The 26,997-nt window shown below is 48.8% G+C and overlaps 1 protein-coding gene across 2 annotated transcripts in view; it reads left to right on the forward strand.

Moving 5' to 3' along the window:
- Ube4b (ubiquitination factor E4B) overlaps positions 1-26,263 on the forward strand; it is a 129,701-nt gene extending 103,438 nt beyond the window's left edge. For both annotated transcript variants that reach the window (XM_004639643.2, XM_004639644.2), the window contains 8 exons: positions 1,887-2,122; positions 8,286-8,412; positions 10,339-10,483; positions 17,968-18,102; positions 20,567-20,758; positions 23,096-23,270; positions 24,656-24,802; positions 24,949-26,263. In XM_004639643.2, coding sequence (XP_004639700.1) covers positions 1,887-2,122; positions 8,286-8,412; positions 10,339-10,483; positions 17,968-18,102; positions 20,567-20,758; positions 23,096-23,270; positions 24,656-24,802; positions 24,949-25,010 — 1,219 coding nt within the window. In that variant the 3' untranslated portion in view covers positions 25,011-26,263. The remainder of the gene's footprint in view (positions 1-1,886; positions 2,123-8,285; positions 8,413-10,338; positions 10,484-17,967; positions 18,103-20,566; positions 20,759-23,095; positions 23,271-24,655; positions 24,803-24,948) is intronic.
- Positions 26,264-26,997: the final 734 nt, after the last annotated feature.

The raw sequence follows: 26,997 nt of genomic DNA on the forward strand, positions 1-26,997 counted from the left end.
GTGGACTTCTGGTGACCCTCATTTTCAGCCTTCCCAGCGCTGGGATGATGGGCATACGCCACCATGCCGGGATTCAGTGGCCAGCTCAGTGCACCCAAGTGTTGTGCCTCCACAGCCCCCTGTAAGCAGGCGCTTAGTCCACTGAGCTATGTCACCAGCGCTATCGTGGCATATTCTGTGAAGGTGGGGTTGAATTTCTAGAAGCTGAGCATGTGTTCTGAGAAACAGAAGGTTCACATGGTTTGTGAACATCATGCGTTACTAGGTGTGGTGATGCACACCTGTAACCCCACCACTTGGGATCTGAGGAAGGAGGGTCATCGTGAGTTCACCGCCATCCTGAGCCACATAGCGAAGACCTTATCTCAAATACATGAATACATACACACGTGCTCCAAGTGAGCACCCAAAAACCAGGAATACCCGCATCTATATCTTGTACCAAAATCTGGCTCAGTCATAAACTTAAGAGAAAGCATTTGAAGAAATGGTTTGATCTTATGATTTATACCTGAGATTTTTTCACCAGTTTCTCAGATTCTGACTTGGCTTATAAAACCACATTTTAGGGGCTGAGGGATAGCTCAGTGAATGTTAGAACACTCACGTAACATGCATGGGGTCCTTGGTTTGACCCCAGCACCACAAAGCAAAGCAATTACACACTGCACTTTTAAAACATGGTAGGCTAGAAGAATTCAAAATGTAATTCCTTGTTATTGTGACAGCAGCATTGTAGTCATACTGGCTAGGGAAGAAAATGGTATGTCAAGTCTGTTTTCAAATGTAAAAGCACTATAAGTTATGGTTACAAATTACGAACACTTTTTAACAAACAGGAAAATAACAAGGTTCATATAATTTTTAAGTAAGAGTCGAAATTCAGTGAAACTAATTACATTGCTGTCATAAAAGCTGCCTCAACATGAGCCTAACTTAGCAGGGAATGTAGGTTTTTTGTTGTTGTTTTTGTTTTGGGGGGGTGGCAGAACTGGGGTTTGAACTCAGACCCTTGCGCTTGCTAGGGAAGCGCTTATTCTACTGTGCCATCTCCCCGCCCCAGTGAATGTGTTTGGTTTTTGTTTTTTTTTTTTTGCATAATGAATAACTTTATTTCTCATTAACTGATTTCATAATTTTTTTTTTATGAATGTGTTTTGAATGATGAGAAAATGCAAAGGGTGAAGAGAAATCCTAATCTATTGAATGAAAACCAGCCTTGGAATTGAAGCCACATAAGTTATATTCAAGAAAGTTTTCCCAAACACTGTAACATAGCGCCTATTTGAAAAGGTTCTCCTGCTGCCCTTCCCTTTCCCCTTCCCTTCCTTTTCCCTTCCCTTCCCCCTCCCCTCCTTCTCCCCCTCTCCTCCCAACTCACTTTTTGTTGTTTTTTAATCATACTTGTAGAAAATTAAAGCAACTTTTTTTTTTTTTTTTTTCCCCAGTGGAACTGGGGATTGAACTCAGGCCCTTACACTTGCCAGGGAAGTGCTTATTCTACTGAGCCATCTCCCTGGCCCATTAAACAGCTTTGTCAAAACCTTTTTTTAGACTTTTGGTAGTGATGATCTTTTGCGAATGTGCATGGCTATAACCCCAGCATTTTAGAAGGCTGAAGCAGGGAGATCACTACTATTTTGAGGCCAGGCTAGGCTACAGAGTGAGTTCATGGCCAGCCTGGACTTCTTAGAAAGACCTAGTCTCACAAAACCAGAAATAGATTAAATAAGTAACATGAAGTAAAATCTACTGGGTCACAGCGTGCAGTCATTGAGCATGAAGAAGGGCATTCAGAACCTCTGTGCCAGGACTTCGCGCCTGGCCCTCCAGCCAGTGACCGTGGGTGTCTGAGCGCTCCCCGCCTGTCTCGCCCTCCCGTCTAGATACTCACCCCAGGCGCTCTACGAGCCCTGCACTCAGGATGTCGTGATGTTCCTCGTCGTGATGCTGTGCAGCCAGAGCTACATCCGGAACCCATACCTGGTGGCCAAGCTTGTAGAGGTCATGTTCATGACCAACCCCGCTGTCCAGCCCCGCACCCAGAAGTTTTTCGAGATGATCGAAAACCACCCTCTGTCCACCAAGTTGCTGGTACCATCCCTGATGAAGTTCTACACAGGTGGGTTCCTGGGCATGCCATTGGGCTCGTCTCTCATTTAGGCAGGTGAAGGCAGTGGGCAGCAACGCTGACCTGCTGCCTCATAGCCTGGTGTCCCTTCACGAGTGTGCTCTAGGTCATTTTCCCCCTGAGCCTCTAAAGTATTCTGTAACCTATTCTACAGGCTGATCTCTGATGTAGCACGCTCATTTTGCTATCAGTACCCCAGGAGGGTGTTTTATCTTAGTCAGTTACTTTATTTGTTTTCGCTATGAACTTATAACATTACTTTTGTAACTGTCCAATAATTCCAGATTTCCACAATAGGGGATAGTTTGTTTAAAAAAAATATGCTGGGGCTGGTGAGATGGCTCAGTGGTCCAAAGCACCTACTTAGAACAAGCTTAGCAAAGCACAGGGACCGCGGTTCAATCCCCCAGCACCACATGCCAGCCAGCCCTGCCCCCTGGTGGGCTGAGCTGGCCACACACACACACACACACACACATAAATAAATTAAAAAAAATTAAAAAAAAATGCTTATCCTTCTCCAGGTGTGTTGGCTCAAGACTAATATTAGCTTTTGGGAGGCTGAGGCAGGAGGGATGCTGCAAGTTCGATGTCAGCCTGGACTACATAGTGACACCCTGCTTATTCTTGGACCCTACCAGAGCCAGTGCATTGCGGGTGTCTTTGTTCATTCATTAATTCTATGAGTTTATTTTTTGCCCCATGTTGCAGATGACGGAGAACATGTGAGGGACTCTGTAAACACAGTGCCGTCTTTTGGCTCAGTCACTTTCTAAATTTTCATTCGGCTCATGCAGTATTACACAGGAGCCCTCTCCAGCTGTCTTTCTGGCAGGGGGCAAGATTGCACAGGTGAATAGTACCCTACCTGATCATGTATTTCTCAGGAAAGCATGGCCGGGCTGTCTTGCTTTGCGCCAGCCTAGCATTTCCAGGGCACTTTGTGTGTGTCTGGCATTCACTAGGATCTCCTTGGTCTCTCGGCCTGCAAGAAACACTGGCGCCGACAGATCAGCTCCTCACTGTTCCGGCCACAACTGGTGTGATGACAGTTTCCTGTCCCTAACATAGGCTCATGCTTGTTAGGGCGCATGCTGCCATCTCTCACCACTCCCAGGTTTCTGTGACTGTTTGCTTTTCTGTTATTTTTTGGCCTCTGATAAGTTGCTGTCCTTCCTCAGCTTGTCCTCTTACATTGCATGCCCTCAAGTGTTCTGTTGACATCCTCTGCAGCAGTACGTCGGAGCCCCTTCCTGGGTGATGGTCCACCCCTTTCATGTCTCAGCCACATGAGGGCGAACAAGGTCCTCCAGGTACAAGTGGTGCTGATCTATTTCCGGGCAGAACCAGAATGGTGCCTTGTACATAGCAGGCTTGGGAGCTCTTGAAGCAGTGCCTTTAAAATGAGGAGATCCCACTTTGCGCACATTGAAGCCGGAAATACCCAGCACTGACAGATTTGCAGCCGGATAAACCTTGAGAAAAACTACTTAGTCTTTCCTATAGTAAGTTTGCAGAATTAGTGCTATGAAACTCACAAAATGTAAATTGGGATACCAAGCGACTTAAAAATATATATCCTCACCAATTGCAATGGCACATGCTTATAATCACACCTACTTGGGGAGCTGAGGCAAGTTCAAGGCCAGTCTGGACATCTTAACAACACCTTGTCTCAACTATTTTTTTTCCTTTTTGTCTTTTGAGACAGGGTCTTACTATGCAGTTCAGGCTGGCCTTGAACTCACTTGGTAGCTCAGGCTGGTCTTGAATTTGCAACAGTCCTCCTGTCTCAGCTTCCCAAGTGCTGTGATTAGAGGTGTGTGCCACCATGCCCAGCCTCAAAATTATTTAAGGAGAAAAAAGCCTGTTGTGCACACCTGTGACCCCAGCACTCTGGGAGACTGAGGCAGGAAGATTGCAAGTTTGAGTCCAGCCTGGACACCTTGGTGACTTAGTGAGACCCCTGCCTCAAAGTAAAAAAAATGAGAAAGGGCTGGCGGTGTAGCAGTGTAGCACACTGGCTCACGTGCACCAGGCCCTGTTCAGTCCCCAGTCCTGGAAGAGAACTGTCTTGCTAGGTGCTTTATATAGGTTAGAAACCAGTCAGGAAAACAGAAACATTCCAGGTGTTTAACAGAAAATTGACTATGAGAAACTGCTCAAACAGATGTCAAGGACTGGCTTGGGGAAAAAAGGGTCACTGGGGTGACAGAGAATTCAGGTGAAAGTAGCAGCCAGCGTCTTCTGGGCCAAGAAAAGGGAAGCATTGGGGTGCTTAGAATGTTCTCATGCTGGCAAGCTCAGGTTGGAACCCAGCCCAGAGCTTCGAGGGGGGCATGGGATACTAGGTTTCTGGGGCGGGTGAGATTGTTAGTGCTGGGATGGAGACTGAGGGAGCTGGTGCTGCTGCCTGTAATCAGGAGGGAGACCCACTGGACTGAGGGCCTGTCTGTCTAACAGCTCTGTAGCAACCCCTGTGGGTGACCCATAGGGTCCGCAGCACAGTCCCAGCCCCTGACTTGGGCCAGCTCAAGGAGCGGGCTTGGCGCTGAGATCACAGCGGAAAAGCCAGTGCCGCACCCTCGCACTTGTAAATTTTTTTCCACTGTTCTATGGAAATGCTTATGAATACATGTACATATCTTATCAATGGCAGTATTCACTACAGCATTATTTGGAGTATAGCGTAATAAAAAATATTTAAAAACCTTCATTTCTATCAATTGCAGATGAATAAGTTAATAGTTTATCCATACAGTGGGCCTATATGAACCTTGAAAAATAGCATGGTATTTATAGTAAGTGGTTAAGTAATAAAAATGAAAATGCCATGCTGTGGTGGTCCCACCTGTAATCTCAGCACTCTGGGAGGCTGACACAGGAAGATTATAAGTTTAAAACCATCCTGAGAACCTTTGAGAAACCCACCCTCAAAAAAAAAGGAAGAAGGCATGGGATGTAGCTCAGTGCAAAGTCCCTGGCTTCCATCTCCAGCATTACAGGGCGGGGGGTGGGGGAACTGTAAGGAAGCAATATTTTTTTAATAAAAAACAAAAGGGCAGTTGATGTAGTGCCCGTTGCCCTGGGCCTGTCTCCATGGCCCCAGATCACAGGGCTTACAGTATGAATGTGGCATTGGTGACATTCCAGGATGCTGGGTCATATTGTTTTCTGCTCCCTTCACCATGCAGCCATGTGCCCTCTGGCCTGGACTGCACCACCTCTGTGGTCAGGGACAGATGACAACTTTCCTAATAATAGCCGCACTCATTGAATACTGACTGATCCTTCCACCTAATCCCCACTCTAAAGACAGGCTCTATAAATACCTCCCTTCCCCTCAGGGAAGCTGGAGCTCAGGAAGGCGAGGAGCTCGCCGGAGGTCGAGAACGGACAGGTGCGCAGGGCCAGCCGTTGCACACCAGCACCGGTGTGTGCGCCTGCACTGCTTTCTTCTGCAGCGAGCAGAAACCCCCCAGGGGCCCCTGCAGGGTGGAGGTGCTCACAGCCCTCAGGGTCCCAGCCAACCCTGTGAAGACCTCCAAACATGTGTGGCTGCCAGGCCCAAATCTTGAGTCCCCTACCAGATCAATGTGGGCACCACCTCCTCTCAGGCAGGAGTAGTATATGGCTTAGGAAATGCTGAACCTCCAGTTTTTGTTTCAAAAATAAAATCAGTTTTGCACAGTGTCAGTATTGTAGCCAGTGAGGTGTATCTGAGTCATGATTATTGCTAATTCAGAAATACAATCAGGTTTTAAAATAAGAGTACTCTGGGGACTCGAAGGACACTGATAAGAGAGTTTGTGTCCAGGCCCTTGCTGATCTGAGTGGGCAACCAGCCATGAGTGGGTTCCCTGCAGGTGGGACTGATGTTGCTATCCATCCTCCGTCATGGTCACACAAGGCCCATGGGGGGACAGGCTGCACTGGGGGCCGCTAAGGATAAGGGGGCTGTGGGCAGAGGACTTAGGAGGGAGCTTAGCTACCATGTAGCACCAAAGTGGACAGCGAGTGTAAAGGAGTGTAAAGGCCTTCGGGCCTGCACAGCTGAGCGTCAGGAAGCAGCTGTAGGAGGTGAAGTCAGCAGGAGTCAAGAGTTCACTAAGACCTTGTGGAACTAGAGCTCAGAGGTTAGACCTCCAGGTCAGAACCCGGGCTGGTGTAATGCAGAGGGAATTTTAGGAGGGAATGCTTCTAAGTGTGGGGAGAAGTAAGTATAAATTAATATAAGCTAGTAAGTTACTTGTGTAACTTTTGCGTAATTTGGAAACAACCCAAATATGGGCCACTGAAGATGGTGGGTGCACCACACCAGCCTCCGAGCCGGCTCTAGCAGGTTCCTCTTTTATCACCTCTGCACACCTACACAATCCAATGGCATTTGGTTCATCTAAAGAAGGGTTGACTCAGCTGGGCATGCTGGTGCACACCTGTAATCCAAGCCCTTAGGGTGTGTGTGTGTGTGTGTGTGTGTGTGTTTGTTTTTGTTTTTGTTTTTGTTTTTGGTACCAGGAATCAAATTCAGGACCTTGTGCTTGCCAGGCAGGCCGTTATGCCACTGGTGCTGTCTCTCTGCCTCTTATCCTAGTGCTTAGAAGGGTGAGGCCAGCCTGGGCTACAAAGTGATTTCAAGACCAGTCTGAACTACATAGTGAGACCCTATCTCAAAGGCCAAAGAAAAGGGGAAACTCAATATACACCAGCATATTAGGATCTTAGCAGGATACCTACTAAATTATCTGATTCTTTCATTTGTTTTTAAGGCAGGGTTTTACTAGATAGTTCATGTTGGCATTGAACACAGCGATCCTCCTGCCTCAGCCTTCCAGGTGCTGGGTTTTCAGATGTGTACCACCACATACAACTGAAAAATGTACTTCATTGAGTATCCAAGAGAGTCAGTCTTGGAACATGCTTGTTTGCATTTTCTTGACTAGAACTGGCAGATCACAGAGACAGGCAGGATGATGGCCTTGCTACATCTTGTTAAATTGACTGTAGAGAGACTGTTGCCATTCATTCCTGCCAACATGGTAGTGTGTCTGTCTTCCCCAAACGCTCACTCTTTTAGTTCTATAATCTATAAAGATGTACGATATATAAAATACATGAACATGTTTATCATGAACTCTTTAATTTCTCATGCTTACGCTGCATTCCATTTGCATAACTAAATTTGATTTTTTCCCATTTTATTATTTATGTGTGTGTGTGTGTGTGTGTGTGTGTGGCCACCTCGGCCCACCAGGGGGCGGGGCTGGCTGGCATGTGGTGCTGGGGGATTGAACCGCGGTCCCTGTGCTTTGCTAAGCTTGTTCTAAGTAGGTGCTTTAGACCACTGAGCCGTCTCACCAGCCCCGAAGAACTGAGCTAGAGCCAGGCCCCCCTCCCATTTTAATAAGTACAGGGATGCTGAAAATTAACAAATGAGCTATGTGTACATGGAGGATTCAGTGTTCATCTGAGCTTTAGGACCACTTGAAAGTATGCGCGACACACAGAAGTCTTTAGAGCACTGGACATCCTCACTAGAGTCATATCCTGCAATAAAATCCCCCCAGTTTTCTTCCTGTGCAGGGCTCAGCATTCGAAGTGCTCACACCTTTTGGGGAGCTCAACTTCCACTCCTTTCGAGTTGATGCTATTGAAGTGATGTCAGCCATTTCCAGCCTCTTCTTTCGGTGTTGAATCATTGCCAAACCTTTCCCCAGAAACTTTTTCTTTGAAACTACCTCATGAGCTGGCCAAATAGCTCAGTGGATTAAAGCTTCTGCAAGCAGGCACAGTAGCAGGAGTTCGATGCCCAGGCCTGCTGTGCCAGCCCCACCCTCAGGGCACACTGAGACAGTGATTGAGACTGGGCGTGGTGGCATGTGCCTGCAATCCCAGCTCTTGGGAAGCTGTAAACAGGTGGATCCCTATGAGTCTGATCTGGTAGTGAGACCCTGAACACCCTGTAGACCCTTCCCTGAAAAAAAAAAAATACAATAAATACATAAAGCCACCTTATAATTTCTCTCCTGCCTCCTCTCTGCAATATAGAGGTGGAATTTTACCTGATCTCTGCTATTGTAGACATATATTACCTCAGTGTCATTGGTGTGGTAATAAGTGTGTGTCTCTTAGTTTCTTTGCCTTTCTTCCTTAGATGTTGAGCATACCGGAGCCACCAGCGAGTTCTATGACAAGTTCACCATTCGCTACCACATCAGCACCATCTTTAAAAGCCTTTGGCAAAACATAGCTCATCACGGCACGTTCATGGAGGAGTTCAAGTGAGTAGTGGGTCCTCCTGCCTATCACAGCTTGTCTGTCTTGCAAATCACAGGTAGGATGCGGTGTGAAAACCTTCCTGGCTGGGTTCCTGGTTACTGTCTTTGTGATCTCTGCCTTCTGCAAGCTTAGCACAAGGTATTGCGAAATCGTGGCAGGGTTATCAGAATGCCTGCAGGCACTTGCATGATATGGCTGAGCTCTAGACTTGTCCACACTTTGGAGGTGGCTTACACACAGGTTCTTAAGTGTTTCATGCCGATTCTCTGATTGTCATCAGAAGGGCTGAAATGAGATCTGCAGTGCTCTTCAGAATTAGACATGGAGTTAGGTGGAGAAGCAGTTAGGGTTGCCTTCTGGGCTATCACTGTGGGTAGCCAGCCTCCCCACTTTGGTTAAGGACTTCCAGTAGCCTGGATGAGATTTCAGGGCCTCCTCACACCTGAAGAGTAGTGGTCCCATCTGTGTTTTCTGTGTTAGTGCCTTAAAAGTAAAGATGGAGAGAATAATGAACTTCTGAATTGTTCTTCAGAGAAACTTTATCCCGTCGACTTTGGATCTTCAGTATTCCGTTCCTTTTTTTTTGGTACAGGGTCTCGCTCCATAGCTCATTCTTACAGTGACCCTCCTGTCTTAGCCTTCCCAACACTGGGATTATAGTCATGCTCCACCATGCCCGGTTTCAGGGCCAGCATGGCATGCAGTACTGGGCATCAAACCTGGGTCTTTCTGCTTGCTAGGCAGGTGCTTGTAAGCCACCAAGCTAGGTCTTTGATCGAATCTTGAGACCATGCATTACCTTTGTTACCAGCCAATTGTAGCTGTGTTGCCAGCAGAGTGTGCATTTGATGGCTAGCTTCCTACAACATAAACCAAGATCATTTCCATTTGTCTGACCTTCTCTTAGGACCAGAGTTAATATTTCACCAAAAGCCAAGTGTAAGTGTACAGAGCAAACAGACCCAAGTTTCACAGTGCCACTTGGAAGGAAGTATGTGCCCTGGGCTCCTGGCATCCCGGGCCTTGGGCCTCACCCTTGTTCACAGAGGCCACTTTGCCTGGGCTTCCTTCCCCAGTTCCGCAGTCCTTGGTCCAGAAGCAGAGCTTCTCTTGTTGCCACCAGTCTGACAGCATCAAAGTCCTCTGGGCAGCCCACAGGGTTTCATTCAGTTCGCCAAGTCTCTTCATAGTCCCAGTCTGCAGAATGCTACCATAGATGGAAACCTCAGACTCTGCAAAATGAATTGCTATCCTCCTCCCTTAATATTGAAGGGTTTTTTTTTTTTTGTTTTGTTTTGTTTTGGTTTGGTTTTTTGATGGTTCTGTATGCCTTCAGGGCATTTCTAATGTGGCTTGAGGATCTGGGAATCAAACCACAGCAACCTGAGCCTAACTGCTGTGTTTAAGCAGTCACTTAAACAACTGTGCTATTGGGCAGGCCCCCCTCCTCCCTCAATATTAAAAGTTCCAGTTTGCCTTCCGTGCCATCTTTATGCTGAGGAGTGACCACAGTACTCTCTTGTCTGTATGCTAATACAGGGGACTGTTTGTGCTTTCCTTGCTTCATTGCGCATGTAGGCATATTTCCTTTTCAGTCTGAAACAGCATCTCTACTTAGAAACACTGAGGGGGAGCGCCAGGTCTGTGCTAGGAAACCTGCTCTTGAGGGAAAGCTGTCCATGGTGTGAATGTGGCCCTATTGCCAATTTAAGCTGCGAAAAGAGTTGGCTCAGAGACTCTGGAGTGCTTCGCAGTGATTGCCGTGAGCCACACGGTGCTCCAGCACATTGCTAGGATGAGCCCTTGACCTCCCTGAGGCCTGGGGTCCACCAGCTGGGCAGCCCTGAGGGGTGCGGACGGTGCCAGGGAAGGCTTGCTTTTCCTGGGACCTGCTGGGCGTGTGACCAGCACCATCTCTTGCCTTGCAGTTCTGGGAAGCAGTTCGTTCGCTATATAAACATGTTGATAAATGACACAACGTTCTTGCTTGATGAAAGCCTGGAGTCGCTGAAGCGGATCCATGAGGTGCAAGAGGAGATGAAGAACAAAGAACAGTGGGACCAGTTGCCGAGGGTGAGGATGTGCTGTGGGGTCTACATGGTCCTGTGGGGACACAGACAGGTGGAGCTCTGGCACAGGCTGCATCTGCAGGTTCAACTGGTGGCCCTGGGGCTTACTGTGCTGATTTTCCTACCTAGGGGAGCCTTAAATCCCAGGTTTGGAATAGAAGAAAGTGCTTTTTTGATGGTAGGAATGGAATCCATGGCTCCATGCATGCTGGGCTGCCTCCTGGCTAGGAGCCAGCTTGCTTTTTTTTTTTTTTTTTTCCATTTTTGAGACAGGGTCTCACTATGCAGTTCAGACTGCTCTTGAGCTCTTTTAATGTATTTGGTTATTATAGTGTACATTGTTCAGACTGGTGTGATCCTTCTGCTTTCAGCCTCTCCAGTGCTGGGATTACAGGCATGCGCCAGTAAACCCAGACTCCAATGGGCTGAGCCCATCCTGGGTACAGGCTGGCGCAGCTTGTGGTCCCTGCGCCTGCCTAAGCTTGCCTAAGCAGGCACTTTAGTCCACTGAGCTATCTCGCTGGCCCCTGCCTTGAGCTCTTGAGCTCACTTTGTAGCCAAGGCTGGTCTTAAACTCTGCAACAACCCTCCTGCCTCAGCCTACCAAGTAGTTGGATTCCAGGCATGTGCTACCACATCTGGCCAAGACCTAGCTTTTTAAAGCCCTTTAAAAGCAATGAGTTGAGAAGCTAACTTAGTTACTTTTTACTCATTGCTGGAACAAATACCCGACACTCAAAATGATGTAAGGAAAGGTTTATTTAGCTCAGTTACTGGAGGGTTCAGTCCATATTCCACTGGCTACAAGGCAAACAACAGAAGTTCATGCGGCAGAAAACAATGAAGAGCAGAGGAGGAGCAGCAGCTGCAGCGGCGCGCATCCATCAAGCCTCTCTTCCTTCTGCGGAAAGACCAGTGCTGGGAGCCACTCAAAGATCAAGCTCCTCCAGAGACTGAGACTTCTCCACCCAAGGGGGGTGGGGTGGCAGGAAACCAGGCAGGGCAACTTCCTGCCTTTCTTAATTCCTGGGCCCTGCCCACCTGCAGGGCTAGACCCCATGCTGAGAGCTGGGGGGGCGATTCAGCCAAGTTGACACAGTGTATCAACTAACACAATCCACCCCTTGTCAACTTGGCAACTAGACATACACTTTTTTAAGCCAATTTCCAGGTACACAGACATGCTTAAACATCTTACAAATTGAACATTGCATTACATTAGAACCATGACATGCTTCCCCTGGCCCTCCAAAGACTCATGCACAACTGTTTATGCAAAAGACTAATTTTAGTCCATCTCTAAGAGTTGCCAAAGTCCTACCAGTTTCAGCAACACTGAAAAGTCCAAGTCCCAGACTTCTAAGATCTAAGGCAAACTCTTAGCTGTGAGCCCCTCCACAAATGAAAAGTTAAACACTTCTAACATTCACAGGCACAAGATAAACATTGCCATTGCCATTCCAAAAGGGATACACAGCAGGATACAAACAATTGGGACCAAAACAAGTCCAAAGTCCAGAAGGGCAAATATGTCCTGTAGTTCCCTGTGGACTATCCAAAGTACCCTGTAATGAGTAGTGAGCTCCATTTGGGCTCTTACATGGCTCCACCCCATGGCACTTCTGCTGGTAGCTCGTAGGGCTTTTCTCTCAGGCCTGCTTTGCTCCCTTTTTGCAGCTTTTCTTAGACCATCCACATTCCTGGCTTTTTCAGACTTCTGAGGTTTCCACTGAATAGGCTTCTCATTCACAGCTTCACACACTGCCCTCTCATGCGCACACTGCCTAGCTTCCCAGGTTTTCTTCTGAAATCTGGGTGGAAGCCTTCTGAACCTCAGAATGCCTGCATTCTGCATGAGCCTACAACCAAAGCCACGTGGATGATGTCAAGGGTTGCTGCCAGCTGGAGCAGTAGCCAGGGTTTCCTCTCTCTTGGCTGTAGGGATTGAGTGCCTGGATTGATGAGCATTCTGACTCTCATTCCAAGAAACAAATTCTCCATGTTGGCGCCATTCTGTAATCTGGTGTGGCTGCCGCCTCCATTCTGGAACATGGGGCTCTGCAGCTTTCTCCTCAAAGCAAAGTCCCTCACCCTTGCCATTCTGAGGCTGCAGAGGGCAAGAACCTGCCACCTCCTGTGATGCCCTCAGGACATCTTTTCTACTCTCCTGTTCCTTCTCAGCAATGGAGATCCTCTCAGCTCTGTCTTCACAGTCCACAGCTTTCCTGGAGCATCCTTTCTGGCCAAACTCACAACATTTTAAATCATCCTTTTGGGCTCTTTGCTCTTGATTCTCAAAATAAATCTGGCTAAAAGCCACCGGGCCACTGCCCCAATATTTGGCTGCCTTGAAATTTCTTTTTCAAGATTAACTAGTCCACTGTGCTTAATTTCAGTCTCAGACAAGCCTTCTGCCAACCCATAACACAAATCATCTGCAGTCCAACAACCAATGCTGTCCTTCTTCCCAGCAGAAACCTCCCCAGCCTGGTCTTTACAGGCCGGCTTTCTAGCAACCTTCTGGTCTTCTGAGCTCTGACCAGAATCTCCCATACAGTACAGCTGAAGCTGTTCCAGTGCTTCGCTTATAGACGACATCTCCAAACCTTTCCTATCTCTTCCCATAAGCCAGTCCCAAAAGCTTGTAATCCACATTGTCAGGTATAGCCACAGCAATGACCCCACTCCCGGTACCAAATTCTGTCTTAGTTACTTTTTACTCGTTGCTGGGACAAATACCTGACATTCAAAATGATGGAAGGAAAGGTTTATTTAGCTCACAGTTATTGGAAGGTTCAGTCCATATTCCGCTGGCTCCAAGGCAAACAACAGCAGTTCATGCGGCAGAAAACAATGAAGAGCAGAGGAGGAGCAGCAGCTGCAGCGGTGCGGAGTCTATCAAGCCCTTCTGCGCTGACTGATCGGAGCTCAACCAAAGTGGTGCGGCTGCAAGGATGAAGCTCCTCCAAAGACTGAGATTTCTCCACTGAAGTGGGGTGGGGCGGCAGGAAACCAAGCAGGGCAACTTCCTGCCCTTCTCAATTCCTGGACCCTGCCCACCTGCAGGGCTAGACCCCATGCTGAGAGCTGCTGGGAGCTGATTCAGCCAACTTGACACAATGTATCAACTAACACAAGCCTTTCAAAGTACATTCTGAAAACCCTCTCTAGCTTTTTAATTTTAAAGTTTTTGTTTTTTAGCTTCTTGAGACAAGGTCTTAAGTTCAGGCTGGCCTCAAACTTGCAGCAGTCCTCCTGCCTCAGCCTCTCTTTTTTAAGAGAAGAGCTTTTATTGTCCAAATGTATTAAAATTTGTGTAAGAAACTTGGAAATAAATCTCCAGATATCTGTCTGCTAGATGAGAGTCTATTTGCACCTATATTTTTCCCTGGACAACTCTGAATTGCTCAGGTAGTAAGCTCAGGTGCGGCGTTCTCTCTAGTGATACTGGGTTTTGTAATCAGTTATTAGGAGATGAGAAGCCTGGTTTCCATGAAGACTTCACATTGTGCTAGTGACAGTACATCCTGTCCGTGATACAGTGACAGCCCTAGATCCTCCTTTGCACTATTATTGGGCTCTTGACAGCTTCAGTGACAAAATGCTTCGGAGTCAGAACTACCTTCCAAAGGGATTCTCACCCTTTTAATACCCTCACCATGAAGACACAGTGAATGTGCTAATGTTCTGGAGTCAAAAAATATGATAGCTGGGTGTGGGAGTGCATGCCTGTAATCCTAGCGCTGGGGAGGCTGAAGCAGACAGATCACCATGAGTTCTAGGCCAGTCTGGACTACTTAGTTTGTTCAACACCAGCCTGGACTACATAGTGAGACCTTGTCTCAAAGGAAAATGAAAAACTTTTAATAAAGAGTATTATAAATGTAGGCTATTGCATCATGTTTAGGGAAGTCTTTCATTCTAGGTACCTCTGCAGCTTTCATTGGAATTTGACATTTTGCTCCATACTGCTTACCAACCACACCATGAATTTAAACCCTCTGCCCAGGATCCAGAGGCTGGGCTCCGTCAGCTCTCACCCACATGCTCCTTGGGCCCCTCTGGGTTCAGTGAGCTAGTGCAGCAGTCCTGTCTGGCTCCACGCTGGCACCCCTGGCATCCACACACACTGCCTCCTATTCATTTCCAGGCACGCCCTCAGCTGTCTTGCTACCCGGCTGCAGAGCCCTCCCACAGTCCTGCAGCTCCTGGGACTGAGGCGGCCCTGGTGCCCGACGCCACAACCTCCCAAGGCAGCACTCAAATCTGCCGGACTCCTCCCCTCTGCAGTCAGTAGATTCCGATGGCTCGGGCGGGGGAGTCAGGGAGGCATCCTTGCAGCACCCCAGCTCTGGAGGCCCAGGTGACCTGGGCCTGAGAGCTGGCATTTCCTTAATGCAGAAGGCAGAGAGGACACCTGCCTTGCAGGAGCTCCATGGGCAGGGAGAGGGATGTGGAGTTTGCTGTGGTGCATGCAGCTCGGTTTCCTTCACCAGGAGACATTTTTTTTTTTAATTTATTTTTATTTATTACATTTATTTATTGTGTGTGTGTGTGTGGCCAGCTCAGCCCACCAGGGGGCGGGGCTGGCTGGCATGTGGTGCTGGGGGATCGAACCGCGGTCCCTGTGCTTTGCCAAGCTTGTTTCAAGTAGGTGCTTTAGACCACTGAGCCATCTCTCCAGCCCCTGCCAGGAGACATTTCTTTCCTATGCGGTGTGAGGCTCCTGCTGAGCTTGAGCAGTGACTGTGCAGCTCCTCCCTCGGGGTGGCTGAGGCCTTGCCACCCTCTTCCTGTGCAACACCCGCTTCCTGCCTCTTGGGAACTTAGCAAAGACCAGCTCGCTCTTAGATGCTGGGCTCCAGGTCAGTGCTTAATAGCATCTGGGATGAGACATCAAGGACATCAATTTGTCTCTTAATGGGTGCGGAAAGGCACAGAGAGTCCCTGGCTGTCACTTTCAGAGAGCCTTTTTCCTCCCACCTGCCCGGCTGTTCTGCCCTTGTCCTCCATCTCTGAACCCAGGCAGCCTCCTGCGCTCAGCCTTCCGGCCACTCCTCTTTCGCCAGCTTTGTTGCTAAAGTGCTGGCTGCAATTTTAAGCCAAGTGGAGTTTGGTGATCATGAACTCTTCCTGGTGACAAGACTGTCCCCTCCACTGCAGGATGTGAAGCACCTTGTTCCTGCCCCTTTAACGCCAGGGACTTAGCTTCCTACCTCAGTTGTCATGTAGCCAGAAGCATTCACAACACAAAGCCCAGTTGAAAATCACTGCCAGGTGGTAACTAGTCCATGGATTTAAATTATGCTTGGGGGCTGGTGAGATGGCTCAGTGGTCTAAAGCACCTACTTAGAACAAGCTAAGCCAAGCAAAGCACAGGGACCTCGGTTCAATCCCCCAGCACCACATGCCAGCCCGCCCGCCCCCTGGTGGGCTGAGCTGGCCACACAGTAAATAAATAAATAAATAAATAAATATTTTTTAAAAATAAATAAATTATGCTTGTTGGCTCGCGTGGTACTGAGGGTGGGACCCCCGGCCTTGGCAGTGAGCTAGCTGCATCCCTTTTTTCAAGACCAGATCTTTCTAAAGTGCGCAGGCGTGGCTTCGTGCCTCAGCGTCCCAGAGTGCTGAGATGGTAGGCATGCGCCACCACACCCAGCCCTAAATTCACCTTTATTTTCAAGACTATAATATTTCTTTAGCTTATCTGGCCTGCCTGCAGCCCTTTGTAACCAGTGCTGTCTTGCTTTGCCCCTGGGTGATGTGAAATGTGTTCCAAAACAAACCCTTGCTGTGGTCCTCCAGCTTTGGCCTTTAAGTGTGCCTGGTGTTCATACTCCACACTGTAGCATTGTCCTTATTCTTTTTTTTGTTTTTTCCTTTTTTTTTTTTTTTTTTTTTGGTGGAACCAGGGATTGAACTCGGGCCCTTGCGCTTGCCAAGGAAGCACTTATTCCACTGAGCCATCTCCCCGGCCCCCATGTGCTTCTTCTTGCACCCCTCTCTGTGAAGGCCTCCAATTTGTACCTTAAGATGGGAGCTGGGCTGTAGCTTCATGTGGAGCCCTTACCTGGCAAGCCTTGGCTTCCACCCTAACGCCATAAGAAAAGGAAAACAGAAGCAAAGGAATGCCTGTCATATGTGTGATTCCCCCCTTCCCACCCCCACCACTTCTGCCATCCCTTGGTGTCCCATGTTCAGAGCCCTCTGGACTGCCCCTATGCTAGGCACTCAACAATGGCCCCTCTAGGGGGGCAGTGCCTCTCTGCCCTCTTCCCCATGTCTGCCAGCCACCTGCCTCTGTGCCCTCCCTGGGATATGCAAGGTGCTCAGCATGCTGTCCCTCTGCCTGTGGAGCCCTGTCCTCATTCTTTCTGGGCTGGCTGCATCCCTCAATAGCCCTCTTACCTCTCACTGAGAGGTGTCCCCAGCCTCCCACACCTGGGTCTGTTCCTGCTGTCCTTTTCTGGACAGGCCTGCTGTGTGCTGTGCAGTGGGCTGCTTGCACAGTCGGCACTGTGTCACCCTGGAGTTTGAACCCCTCCTGCAGGCATCCAGGCCTACAGCCTTACCCCCATGGCCTGCAGGACATGGATAGCGAGGTAATGGGAGGCCTGATTCATGGCCTCCCTAGAGTAGCCTGCTTCCCAGTGGGCTCACACTGAACCAAGACAGCTGGGCACACCTAGCCTGGCTGTGGAATCTCCACCAGGTACCTGCTGACCTCTGAGCAGGGCTTGTGAACTTAGCTGCACTAGCCCTCTGACTGTTTTTATTTTATTTATTTATTTTGATGGAATCAGGGATTGAACTCAGGCCCCTGCACTTGCCAGGCAAGCGCTTATCCACTGAGCCATCTCCCCAGCCCCTTCTGCACTGGCCCTCTTGAGTGGATGTGAAAATGAAAGCCCTCAGTGTACCCCCTGATTTTACCCTGAATCAGACAGGCCTCATTGACCATTTCCTACCCTGTGGCAGGACTGAGGGAGGGGGACAGCCTGGCATCATGGGAAGATGGAAATCGGAAGCACACGCAGCATGGGGCTTGTGGAGGGTAGGGCAGGGCAATGCAGAGAGGCCTCGGGTCACAGCACAGGTCCTGACAGAGTGTGAAATGGAGAGGATGAGTATAAGTCGTTAGGAAGGCGAGGACTGGCTCTTCAGAGTCACTTCCTCTCTCCTGCATAGACTCCTGCATAGACGTCAGTTATCATTGAGAAAACTTAGACTTGAATGAGCCCTGGGCCAGAGCTTGGGCCAGGCTCTGGGTTCCACCTGTAGCATCAAAGCAAAGAGGTTCCACGGCCCCTGGACTTCAGGCTGGAGCGTTTTGACATTGAAAGATGGGACTAGACCCTCAACACACTGGCGGGGCAGGCTATCCTCTCGCTCTTCAGCTGCCGGCTTCATGACCATCTTCTCTGATGTGACCTGGTGCTTGGCAAGCTGACGCCTGCTGCAGGCCTCATGTCCGCTGTTTCCCAGGATCAGCAGCAGGCCCGGCAGTCTCAGCTGGCGCAGGATGAGCGCGTCTCCCGTTCGTACCTCGCCCTGGCAACAGAAACGGTGGACATGTTCCACATCCTCACCAAGCAGGTCCAGAAGCCATTCCTTCGGCCGGTGAGTAGATGCTGCCAGGAACCCAGCTCTAGCTCCTGGCACTTGTGCTTGGGGTTGTTTGTGTATACGTTTCGTTTTTTGGGTTTGTTTCACTTCCTCTTGCTTTTTTTTTTTTTTTTTTGCTCTGTTTCACCTTGTTATACGTGATCTCGCTATACGCCCCAGGCAAGCTTAAAACTCACAGCAACCCCTTCTCCCCCTCAGCCTTGCTAGTGCTGGGGTTTTAGGTGCGCCCCATCTGGGGTGTAATGCACTTACGCAATTGTAGAAATACCAATATACCAAAACAGCAAAAAGTGAAATTTTGTTACTGATTTTGTTCCCACCTTCACTGCTTGATACTGCATTGCTCTGCTGATAGACATCTGATGTCCCCGCAGTCTACAAATAGTCACTTCCAGGATGACTTTGCTCACTTTCTGCTTAGACAGCATGTAGTACGTTGCACTTTTTTTTATAATGGAGTTGGAACTTATTTTTATCACAATTGATTCCTGTGTTTTATTTATAGAGAAAGTATAAAGTAACTTAATGTATTGGAGTATATTAAGTAGGATGTTTGATAACATGCTAAATGTTTGGTTCTCTTAGGTAGCTGTGTTAACAGGAAGCCAAAGGTTGCTGCACTGGTAATCTTCATAACATTCTGGAGGCTGAGGCAGGAGGATCCCAAGTTTAAGGACAGCCTGGGCTACATGGCAAATTCAAAGCCCCCCTGGATTATATAGCAAAACCCTGTCGAAAAATGTAAAAACTTGGGGCCGGGGAGATGGCTCAGTAGAATAAGCACTTTCCTGGCAAGCGCAAGGGTCTGAGTTCAATCTCCGGTTCCACCAAAAAAAAAAAAAAAACAACCAACCTAAAAACTCAAGCCAAGGATGGTGGTGCACACTGGTAATCCCACCACTCCAGAGGCTGAGATAGGAGAATCACTGAGTTCAAAGCCAGCCTGGGCTATGTAGTGAGTTCAAGGCCAGGTCTACATAGTGAGTCCCCGTGTCACAAACAAATCCCCAAGCTCTCCTAGTTTAAAGAAAAATTACCAACTCTACCCTAAACTCATCACACCCTTATCTCCAGCTTCTCAGCAGGGGACAGAGGAATGCTTCGTGCAAACACAGAGCCTTGGAGGCTGAGTGCAGCTGGACTCTGCCTAGACCCAGTCAGTATATTTTATGAATACCTAAGCACTCAAAGGGCAGCTTTGGACTCCTTTTTATGATCAGCATTTGATACTCTCTAATTTAGGCCAGAAAGTGTTTCATTTAAGTTTACTTTGTCTTGCTGGCTGGATTTAAAACTATTCAAGGCCTAAGTTTTGTTTCCTTTTGCATTTCCTTCTGGCTGGTAGAAAGGCATACCCTGAACTGCCAGTAAATGATGCCCAAAAGAGTCGAATCCAAAACTTGGTTGTTGTGTTGTTTTGAGACAGGGTCTCACTATGTAGGCCATGTGGGCCTTGAACTCCCAGCAGTCCTCCTGCCTCAGCCTCTAGAGAGCTGGGATTACAGACATGCACTACCATACCCAGCAATAATCCAGAGCTTCTGTGACTCAAGTGACGATGGGTATATGAATTATTTTCCCTCTTTTATCTGTTTTTCTTAGTTACTGTCATTGCTGCTGAGACACAATATCCTACATCTACAGTTAAAGGAGGAAAGGTTTATTTAACTCACAGTTTGTAGTAGTTTTAGTCCATAAGACTGGCTGCAAGGTAGGGGACCACATGGCAGAGGAGAAATGTTTCATGGTGGCAGAAGGCAGCAACACAAGCAAGGGCCAACCACAGCTCTTCTGTCCCTCATGTCTCATACGGGCTGCTTAGGGCACAAGCACCGTCACACCATTAACCCTGCGTCCGTCAGCCTAGCATTGCTTTGCGAATCACCCCAGCGTTACACACTCTGGACCCAGCCACCTGTGAAAAAGCTTCACCTGCAACTGCGAGGGGCTTCGGGGGGAACACCCAGGCACACTGTAGCTGAGTGTAGTTTGAATCTGCACCATCACACTGTTGTTTAATAAATTTGGGCTAATATGTAACTTTTATGGTTAAGTCATCAGTGTAGACCGGGCCTGGCAGTGCATACCTACAGTCGCAGTGCCAGGAGGCCAAGGCTGTCCCGGGCCCCGTAGAACTGCAGTACACAGGGAGACCCTATCTCAGGAGAACACCCCCCCCCCAAAAAAAAAAGACAATTCATAAATGTCAAGAAAAGCCTTTTGTAGTGTTTGTAGGTGTGCTGTCACCCTCCAACATTCCAGTAAGTACTATAATATTCTGCTTCGAAATAGGGAGTAAGGACAGTTTGAATGTGATGCTGGCAATCTTCAGCTAATGCTGAAGGGAGTTTTGAAGATTAAACCAGCCAATTCCTGGTCCTCCCCTGCCGTGGGAGCTGCCAATCCCTGTCAACTAATTGCAGCAGTGCCACTGTAGCATTTTCCTGTGGTTTCCTAGGAACTCGGACCCCGTTTGGCTGCGATGTTGAACTTCAATCTTCAACAGCTCTGCGGCCCCAAATGCCGTGACCTGAAAGTGGAAAACCCTGAGAAGTACGGCTTTGAACCAAAGAAGCTGTTGGACCAGCTGACCGACATTTACCTGCAGCTGGACTGCGCACGCTTTGCCAAAGCCATCGCCGACGACCAGGTCAGTGCTGTGGTTGTGGGGGAGCAGGTGCAGGCTGCAGGGCTGTTCCTGGCCAGGGAGCCCGTGCAGTTACATGGCATCTGTCCATAGACCTCCCCGATTGACATGGAGCCTGGATGGGGGTCCCGAGCACAGAAGCAGGGGTCCAGGAGATGAGCTGCTAACTAAAGGTTTCGAGGGCCCGTGCTGTGTAGGAAGTCTGAGTTCTTTGTTCCAAGACTAAATACTATTCCTCCCTTGTGGATGAGCATTGGCTCGTTCCCAGCCTGTGGCTGATGTCACTGATGCTGCCATGATACACGTGAAGCGCGTGCGTGTGTTTGTGTGTGTGTGTGTGTACACACGTCTCGTTCTGGTTCTAGGCTCCATGCTTAGCATGGAAACTGAGTGTTTAAACCTGTACCGCTCGACACCCCCTCAGAGCCTGGATGAGGCCTTGCGCTTCTCCCCACCTGTGCTAACACTAGCTTATTTCTGGCTAACGACTCGTTGTGTCTTGGCCAGCCATCCTGGGTGACTGTGATTTGCGTTTCCCTGGGGAGAAATGTAGTTGGACCCCTTGCCTGTGGGTTCCAGCCCCTCGTGTACTTTACTAAAAGAAACATCTGCTCTAAAGTGCTGGCTTCTTCCGATTCAGGGAGTTTGTGGTGCTTGTGGAGTTGGAGGTGGCCTCTGTGTGTTCTGCCTACCAGGTACTGCAGCTCTGTTTGGTGGCCATTTTCGTCTGTCTTCTGTAGCCACTCAGTGGGGTGCTCAAGGCAGCGTCTGAGCTGCTTCTCCTGCCCTTTGCCTTAAGTGTCCTCCAGGTTCCCTCTGCGCAGGCCACTGCTGTCTTGCACTAACTTCCAGACCACACAGACCAGTGGGTTCAGCCTCTTTTTTTTCTTTTGGCAGGACCGGGGATTGAACTCAGGCCCTTGGGCTTGCCAGGGAAGTGCTTATTCTACTGAGCCATCTCCCCGGCCCCAAGCCTCCTCTTTTGTAGCAGCTGTTTTTTGAAGATAGCAAATGGGCTAAGCAGCTTCTGTCCCGAAGGGTTGATGGAGCAGGAAATCTCAATAGCATCTATACCAGTGCCCATGCCAGGCTTCAGGAATTCCCTGTGCATGTGGTGTGTGGTTTTTTTTTTGTTGTGGTTTTTTGATTAATTGGTTTTTGGTTTTTTTTTTTTTAGTTAGTTGGGTGTTTTTTTTGGTTTTTGGTTTTTTGCAGTAGGGTCTCGCTCTCACTATTGCTTCAGGTTGGCCTCAGACTCTCCCAGCAATCCTCCTTCCTTAGCCTCCCAAGAACTGGCATCTCAGTTGAGATCTTCCTTCTCTTTCCAGTGTTTTAACTTTATTTTATTTATTTTTAAAATGTATTTAGTACAGGGTTTCACATGTAGATCGGACTCAGTGATTCTCCTGTTTTCAGCCTCCCGAGCACTGGGATTACAGGTGCGCGTCACCACACCCAGTCTTCCAGTGTTTTAACTTTAAAGGAACCACCAGGGATGTAGCTCAGTGGCACAGGTGGGGCCGGGGAGATAGCTCAGTAGAATAAGTGCTTGCCTGGCAAGTGCAAGGGTCTGATTTCAATCCCCCGTACTGGGGGTAATAAAACAAATGGCACAGGTGCCTGCCTGGCAAGTACAGACAGGGTCCTGAGTTTGATTCCTGATAAATAAATAAATAAGGGGGGCCAGGGAGATGGCTCAGTGGAATAAGCGCTTCCCTGGCAAGTGCAGGGGCCTGAGATCAATCCCCGGTTCCACCAAAAACAAACCTTTCGAGGGATATGCACTGTCTTCAGATGTCCAGGTGCTCTCCATCGGCCTCCCTCCTGCCTCCCTCCCTGTATGCAGTGTCCTTGTACATCCTACATGACACATCAGTGTAGAGTGAATCTTGTGTGTGCATGTGCATACCCCTGTGTATGAGTTGAGGACTTGTGTATGTGTGTGTGTGTGTGTGTGTGTGTGTTTGGGACAGGGTCTCACTGTGCAGTTCAGGCTGGCCTTGAGCTCACTTTGTAGCCCCGGCTGCTCTCACAGTGATTATCCTGCGTCAGTGTCTTGAATGCCGGAATTGCGGGTGTGCACTGCCATGCCCAGTGTGAGTTGAGGATTGAACCCAGGGAGGGCCTCGAAGGTGCCAGACAAGCACTCTTATCTACCAAGCTGCATGTACCGCCAGCCCCTGAAGAGTGGGTCCTTTCATGTGGCTTAAATACATAGACTGGACCGGAACGCACGCGTGCCGCGTACCGTGTAATCATGTCTGACTTAGCGCTGGGATCCTGTTGGGCACTTCGGCCTCCAGTGCAGGCCTCACACCTTGCGCGGCCTCCTCTTTGCAGAGATCCTACAGCAAAGAGCTGTTTGAAGAAGTCATTTCAAAGATGAGGAAAGCAGGAATCAAGTCCACCATAGCAATAGAGAAGTTCAAACTCCTTGCCGAGAAAGTGGAGGAGATCGTGGCAAAGAACGCACGCGCGGAGATCGACTACAGTGATGCCCCTGATGAGTTCCGAGGTACGTGGCCACTCTTCTGTGCTGACTGCCTTGAGTTTACGAGGCAGCATTGCTTGTGATGTTTTGATGATGTGCTACAGCAGCTTTGAGAAGCTGTCCAGCGCCGGCCAAATAGCTCAGCAGATTAAAGCTTCTGCAAGCAGGCGCAGGGGCCAGAGGTTCGAGCCCTGGGCCTGCCCTGCCAGCCCCGCCCCCTGGGGCACTTGAGACAGCAATTGAGACTGGGTGTGGTGGCATGCGCCTGTAATCTCAGCACTTGGGAGGCTGCGAACAGGCGGATCACTATGAGTCCAATCTAGTAGTGAGACCCTGAACACCCTGCAGAGCCTTCCCTAAAATACAAAGAAATAAAATAAAAAAAGAAGCTGTCCAAAATTATGTCTGCCAGTTTTTACCCAATATTATAAACCAAAAAGGTGGTTTGGGGTTTTTTTGAGCCAGGGGCTCCCTGTTTCTGAGGCTGGCCTGATGTCTGTGCAGACGAGGCTGGCCTACTTGTGGTCCTCCTGCCTCTGCTTCCCACAATAGGCGTGCATACGCCACCATACCCAGTGTGTAAATTGAAAAAGAAATGTTCTTAGTCTGATATCAAACCACATAGAATCCCTGGTATATTATTTAAGGGCAGCTTTGCCTTTTTTTTTTCCTCTTGTATTTTAGGTAAGGGTCTATAGGGTGTTCAGGGTCTCACTGCTAGATCAGACTCATAGTGATTCTCCTGTTTATAGCTTCTGAAGTGCTGGGATTACAGGTACACACCACCATGCCCAGTCTTGATTAGTGTCTCAGTGTGCCCCGGGGGCAGGGCCTGCACAGCAGGCTAGGGATTGAACCCCTGGCCCTTGTGCCTGCTTACAGGCACTTTAATCTGCTGAGCTATTTGGCCAGCCCTGTCTTTGCCTTTTCCTGGGGACACACACTTTCAAAGAATTCAGAGACATTTTGAAACAAGGATCCCAGCACACTCCTATAAATCTCCTGGGAGGCTGAGGCAGGAAGATTACAAATTCAGGCCTGACCTGGGCAAATCAATTGACTTAGGGAGAACCTGTATGAAAATTTTTTTTAAAAAAATGTTAAGGATGTACCTCAGTGCATAGGCCCTGAGTTCAGTCCCCAGTGCTGCCAAAATAGACTCACAGCAACAAACTAAAGCAACTGGTCCTGGCCTGGCAGACCTGCCAAGCGCCTGGCCCACTGTCTTTTCTTCCTTCCTAGCAGCTGTGGCGTGGGCCCATCTGAACAGGCCCTGCTCAGGCCTTTCGCTAACTTGGCCCCTACTGGCCACCTGCTTGCTCCTTGGTGGCGGCAAGGGCTCAGGTCTGTTCTCTCGTCCACGTGGCCTCTGTGGTTAGCTTTGAGCTTGTCCTGCTGTGTCCCTGCAGACCCCCTGATGGACACACTGATGACTGACCCCGTGCGCCTACCCTCCGGCACCATCATGGATCGCTCCATCATCCTGCGACACCTGCTGAACTCGCCCACCGACCCATTCAACCGGCAGACGCTGACAGAGAGCATGCTGGAGCCAGGTAGGCAGGCAGGGCTGCCAGAGCACCCCAGTGGGGAAGTCCCACCCCCACCTGGTCCGGTTTCTGCCTCTGTTCCAGGGATGGAGCCATATCGCGAGGCAGCATGCTCCCAGCTGGGCCTTAATCCCCTCTCTTTCTTCCCTCAGTGCCAGAACTGAAAGAACAGATCCAGGCATGGATGCGAGAGAAACAGAACAGCGATCATTAACTGTCCCCTTTGCCACCTGCTGCTGGAAGCAGCCAAGGCCATCGGGGCAGGCAGGAGCAGCCCCTGTGCCGAATGAAACCGACGCTGTGTTAGGGCCCGGGAGTGGTCCTGTCCCCGAGAGCCCGTCCCAAGTGACCAAACTGCAGAGACCCACAGGGCCCCGGATGGGAAAAGGAGCCCAATTCCTGTACATATATTTAAGTGACACAGTCAGGAGCTTGAGGGACAAGCTTGAATGCTTGCATAATAAAGCACGTCCTTCACATGTCACAGTTGGGGCTTTTGCAACGAGAGCGTTTAGTGATGACAAGTGGGTCTGGGCAGTGTCCCTTTCATATTTTTTTTTTAATCCAATATCCGTTGATTTAATTGTGATTAGAGAACTTGGACATTTTGCTGCTAAAGAATCTGCCCCCTCCTGACCCTACTTGCACTGCTGTGGATTTTTTTTTTTAAGCAAAAAGAAAAAACCTTTCCCTAGCCCTCCAAACATATATTCTGTGAAATAACTGTGCCTGCAACAAAGTGTTAATCCTGGGATCGTATTTTTATATCATATTCACGTATTTGTTTTTTTTTTAAATGGGTGTTAGATGACATGATTAATAAAAAAGGCAAGATATTTTCAGAATTTAAATTTTTTTTTCTTCTTTTGAAATGTCCCCTTTAAATTTTTTTATGATAAAATCAAGAGACTCCTGTCTCTCTAGTCCTTAGAACAAGCCCCGTTAGGAATCGAAGGGACACCGACAGCAGTGAGTGCTTGTGTAGGACGGACAGGAGGATTTTGGAAGTGGGGTGAGGGTAGGTTTCTTTCTTCTTCCTCTTCTTCTTTTTTTTTTTTAAACTATCTGTGGGTTTGAAACCTTCACCCTTCTTCCCCTATGAGGGTAGATGAATTCCTCAGCCCTTGAGTCTGGGGTCGGAGGCAGGATTCGTTTGCACAATGTGTTCTTTGGGGCTCGGACTTACCAAAGCAGAACAGAGTGCAAGACCCGTGGACGTGCATCTGCTGCTTTACACACACACACACACACACACACACACACACACACACGTTTTGTATTACTAGTCCCTACATGAAATACTTGAATTCTACAGTTTCCTTTGGGGTAAAAAGGATTTGAAACCATGAAGTGTTTGGAAGAAATTAATTCTAAAAAACATACTTTTTTTTTTCTCTTCTCCCATGCCCACAGACAGTGTCCTCTGTTCGATTCCTAACGCAAACGACAATAAATGGTGATACACAGCAAGAAGGAACCTGAGTCGTCTTTTTGTGGAAAAAAGAGGGTGGGGAGCTGGAGGCAGCAAGTGGCGAGCTCTTTCACAGGGCTTCTCCCTCCTGGGTGGCAGCTGGGGATGCTTTGGGCTCTGTCCCACCGGGTGTTCTGTCTCCAGGGTTACAGACCTTAGAGATCTTTGCCCTGATTGGCCAGATTCATGCACGGGCCTCCCCCACTCATCAGCATCCTCCCAGGCCCTGTGGTGTGGAGACCACTGAGCAGCAGGCAGCACCCTGGCATTCCCCGTGTGCCAGGCACTCCGCATCAGGCCTGTGCGCTTGTGGGCCAGCCTTAGGAAGACAGCAGCGCTGATTGTTTCCTGTTGTTATTTTGTCTTCCATATGTCGGGGTGTGGAATGTGGAGAGGTAGGTGACCTGCGCCATGCCACTTAGCTGAGCCCAAGATGAGGCTGTGGAGCACGTGCTCCACATGTGACCCAGCCTTTGGGGCTGTACCTTCTCTGGAACACATTTTTCCCAAAAGCGCAACGCACAGTATTCATTACAGGAAGCTTTAGCCAGTATAAGTGAGCATCTGAAGATGTTCCCGTTAGCTTTGTTTACTTTGACTTAAATCCTTCTACAGCGAGGGTATTTACAAGTGCCAGGAGGCACAGACTGGGGCCTTGAGTTCCCGGTGTCACACTGAGTGTCGTAGACCTGGCTTTGAAATTCTCCAAATTGGTGGGTTTGGGTTTGAG

Source organism: Octodon degus, unplaced genomic scaffold (genome assembly GCF_000260255.1).
Source record: "Octodon degus isolate 3935 unplaced genomic scaffold, OctDeg1.0 scaffold00113, whole genome shotgun sequence".
Lineage (NCBI taxonomy): Eukaryota > Metazoa > Chordata > Mammalia > Rodentia > Octodontidae > Octodon > Octodon degus.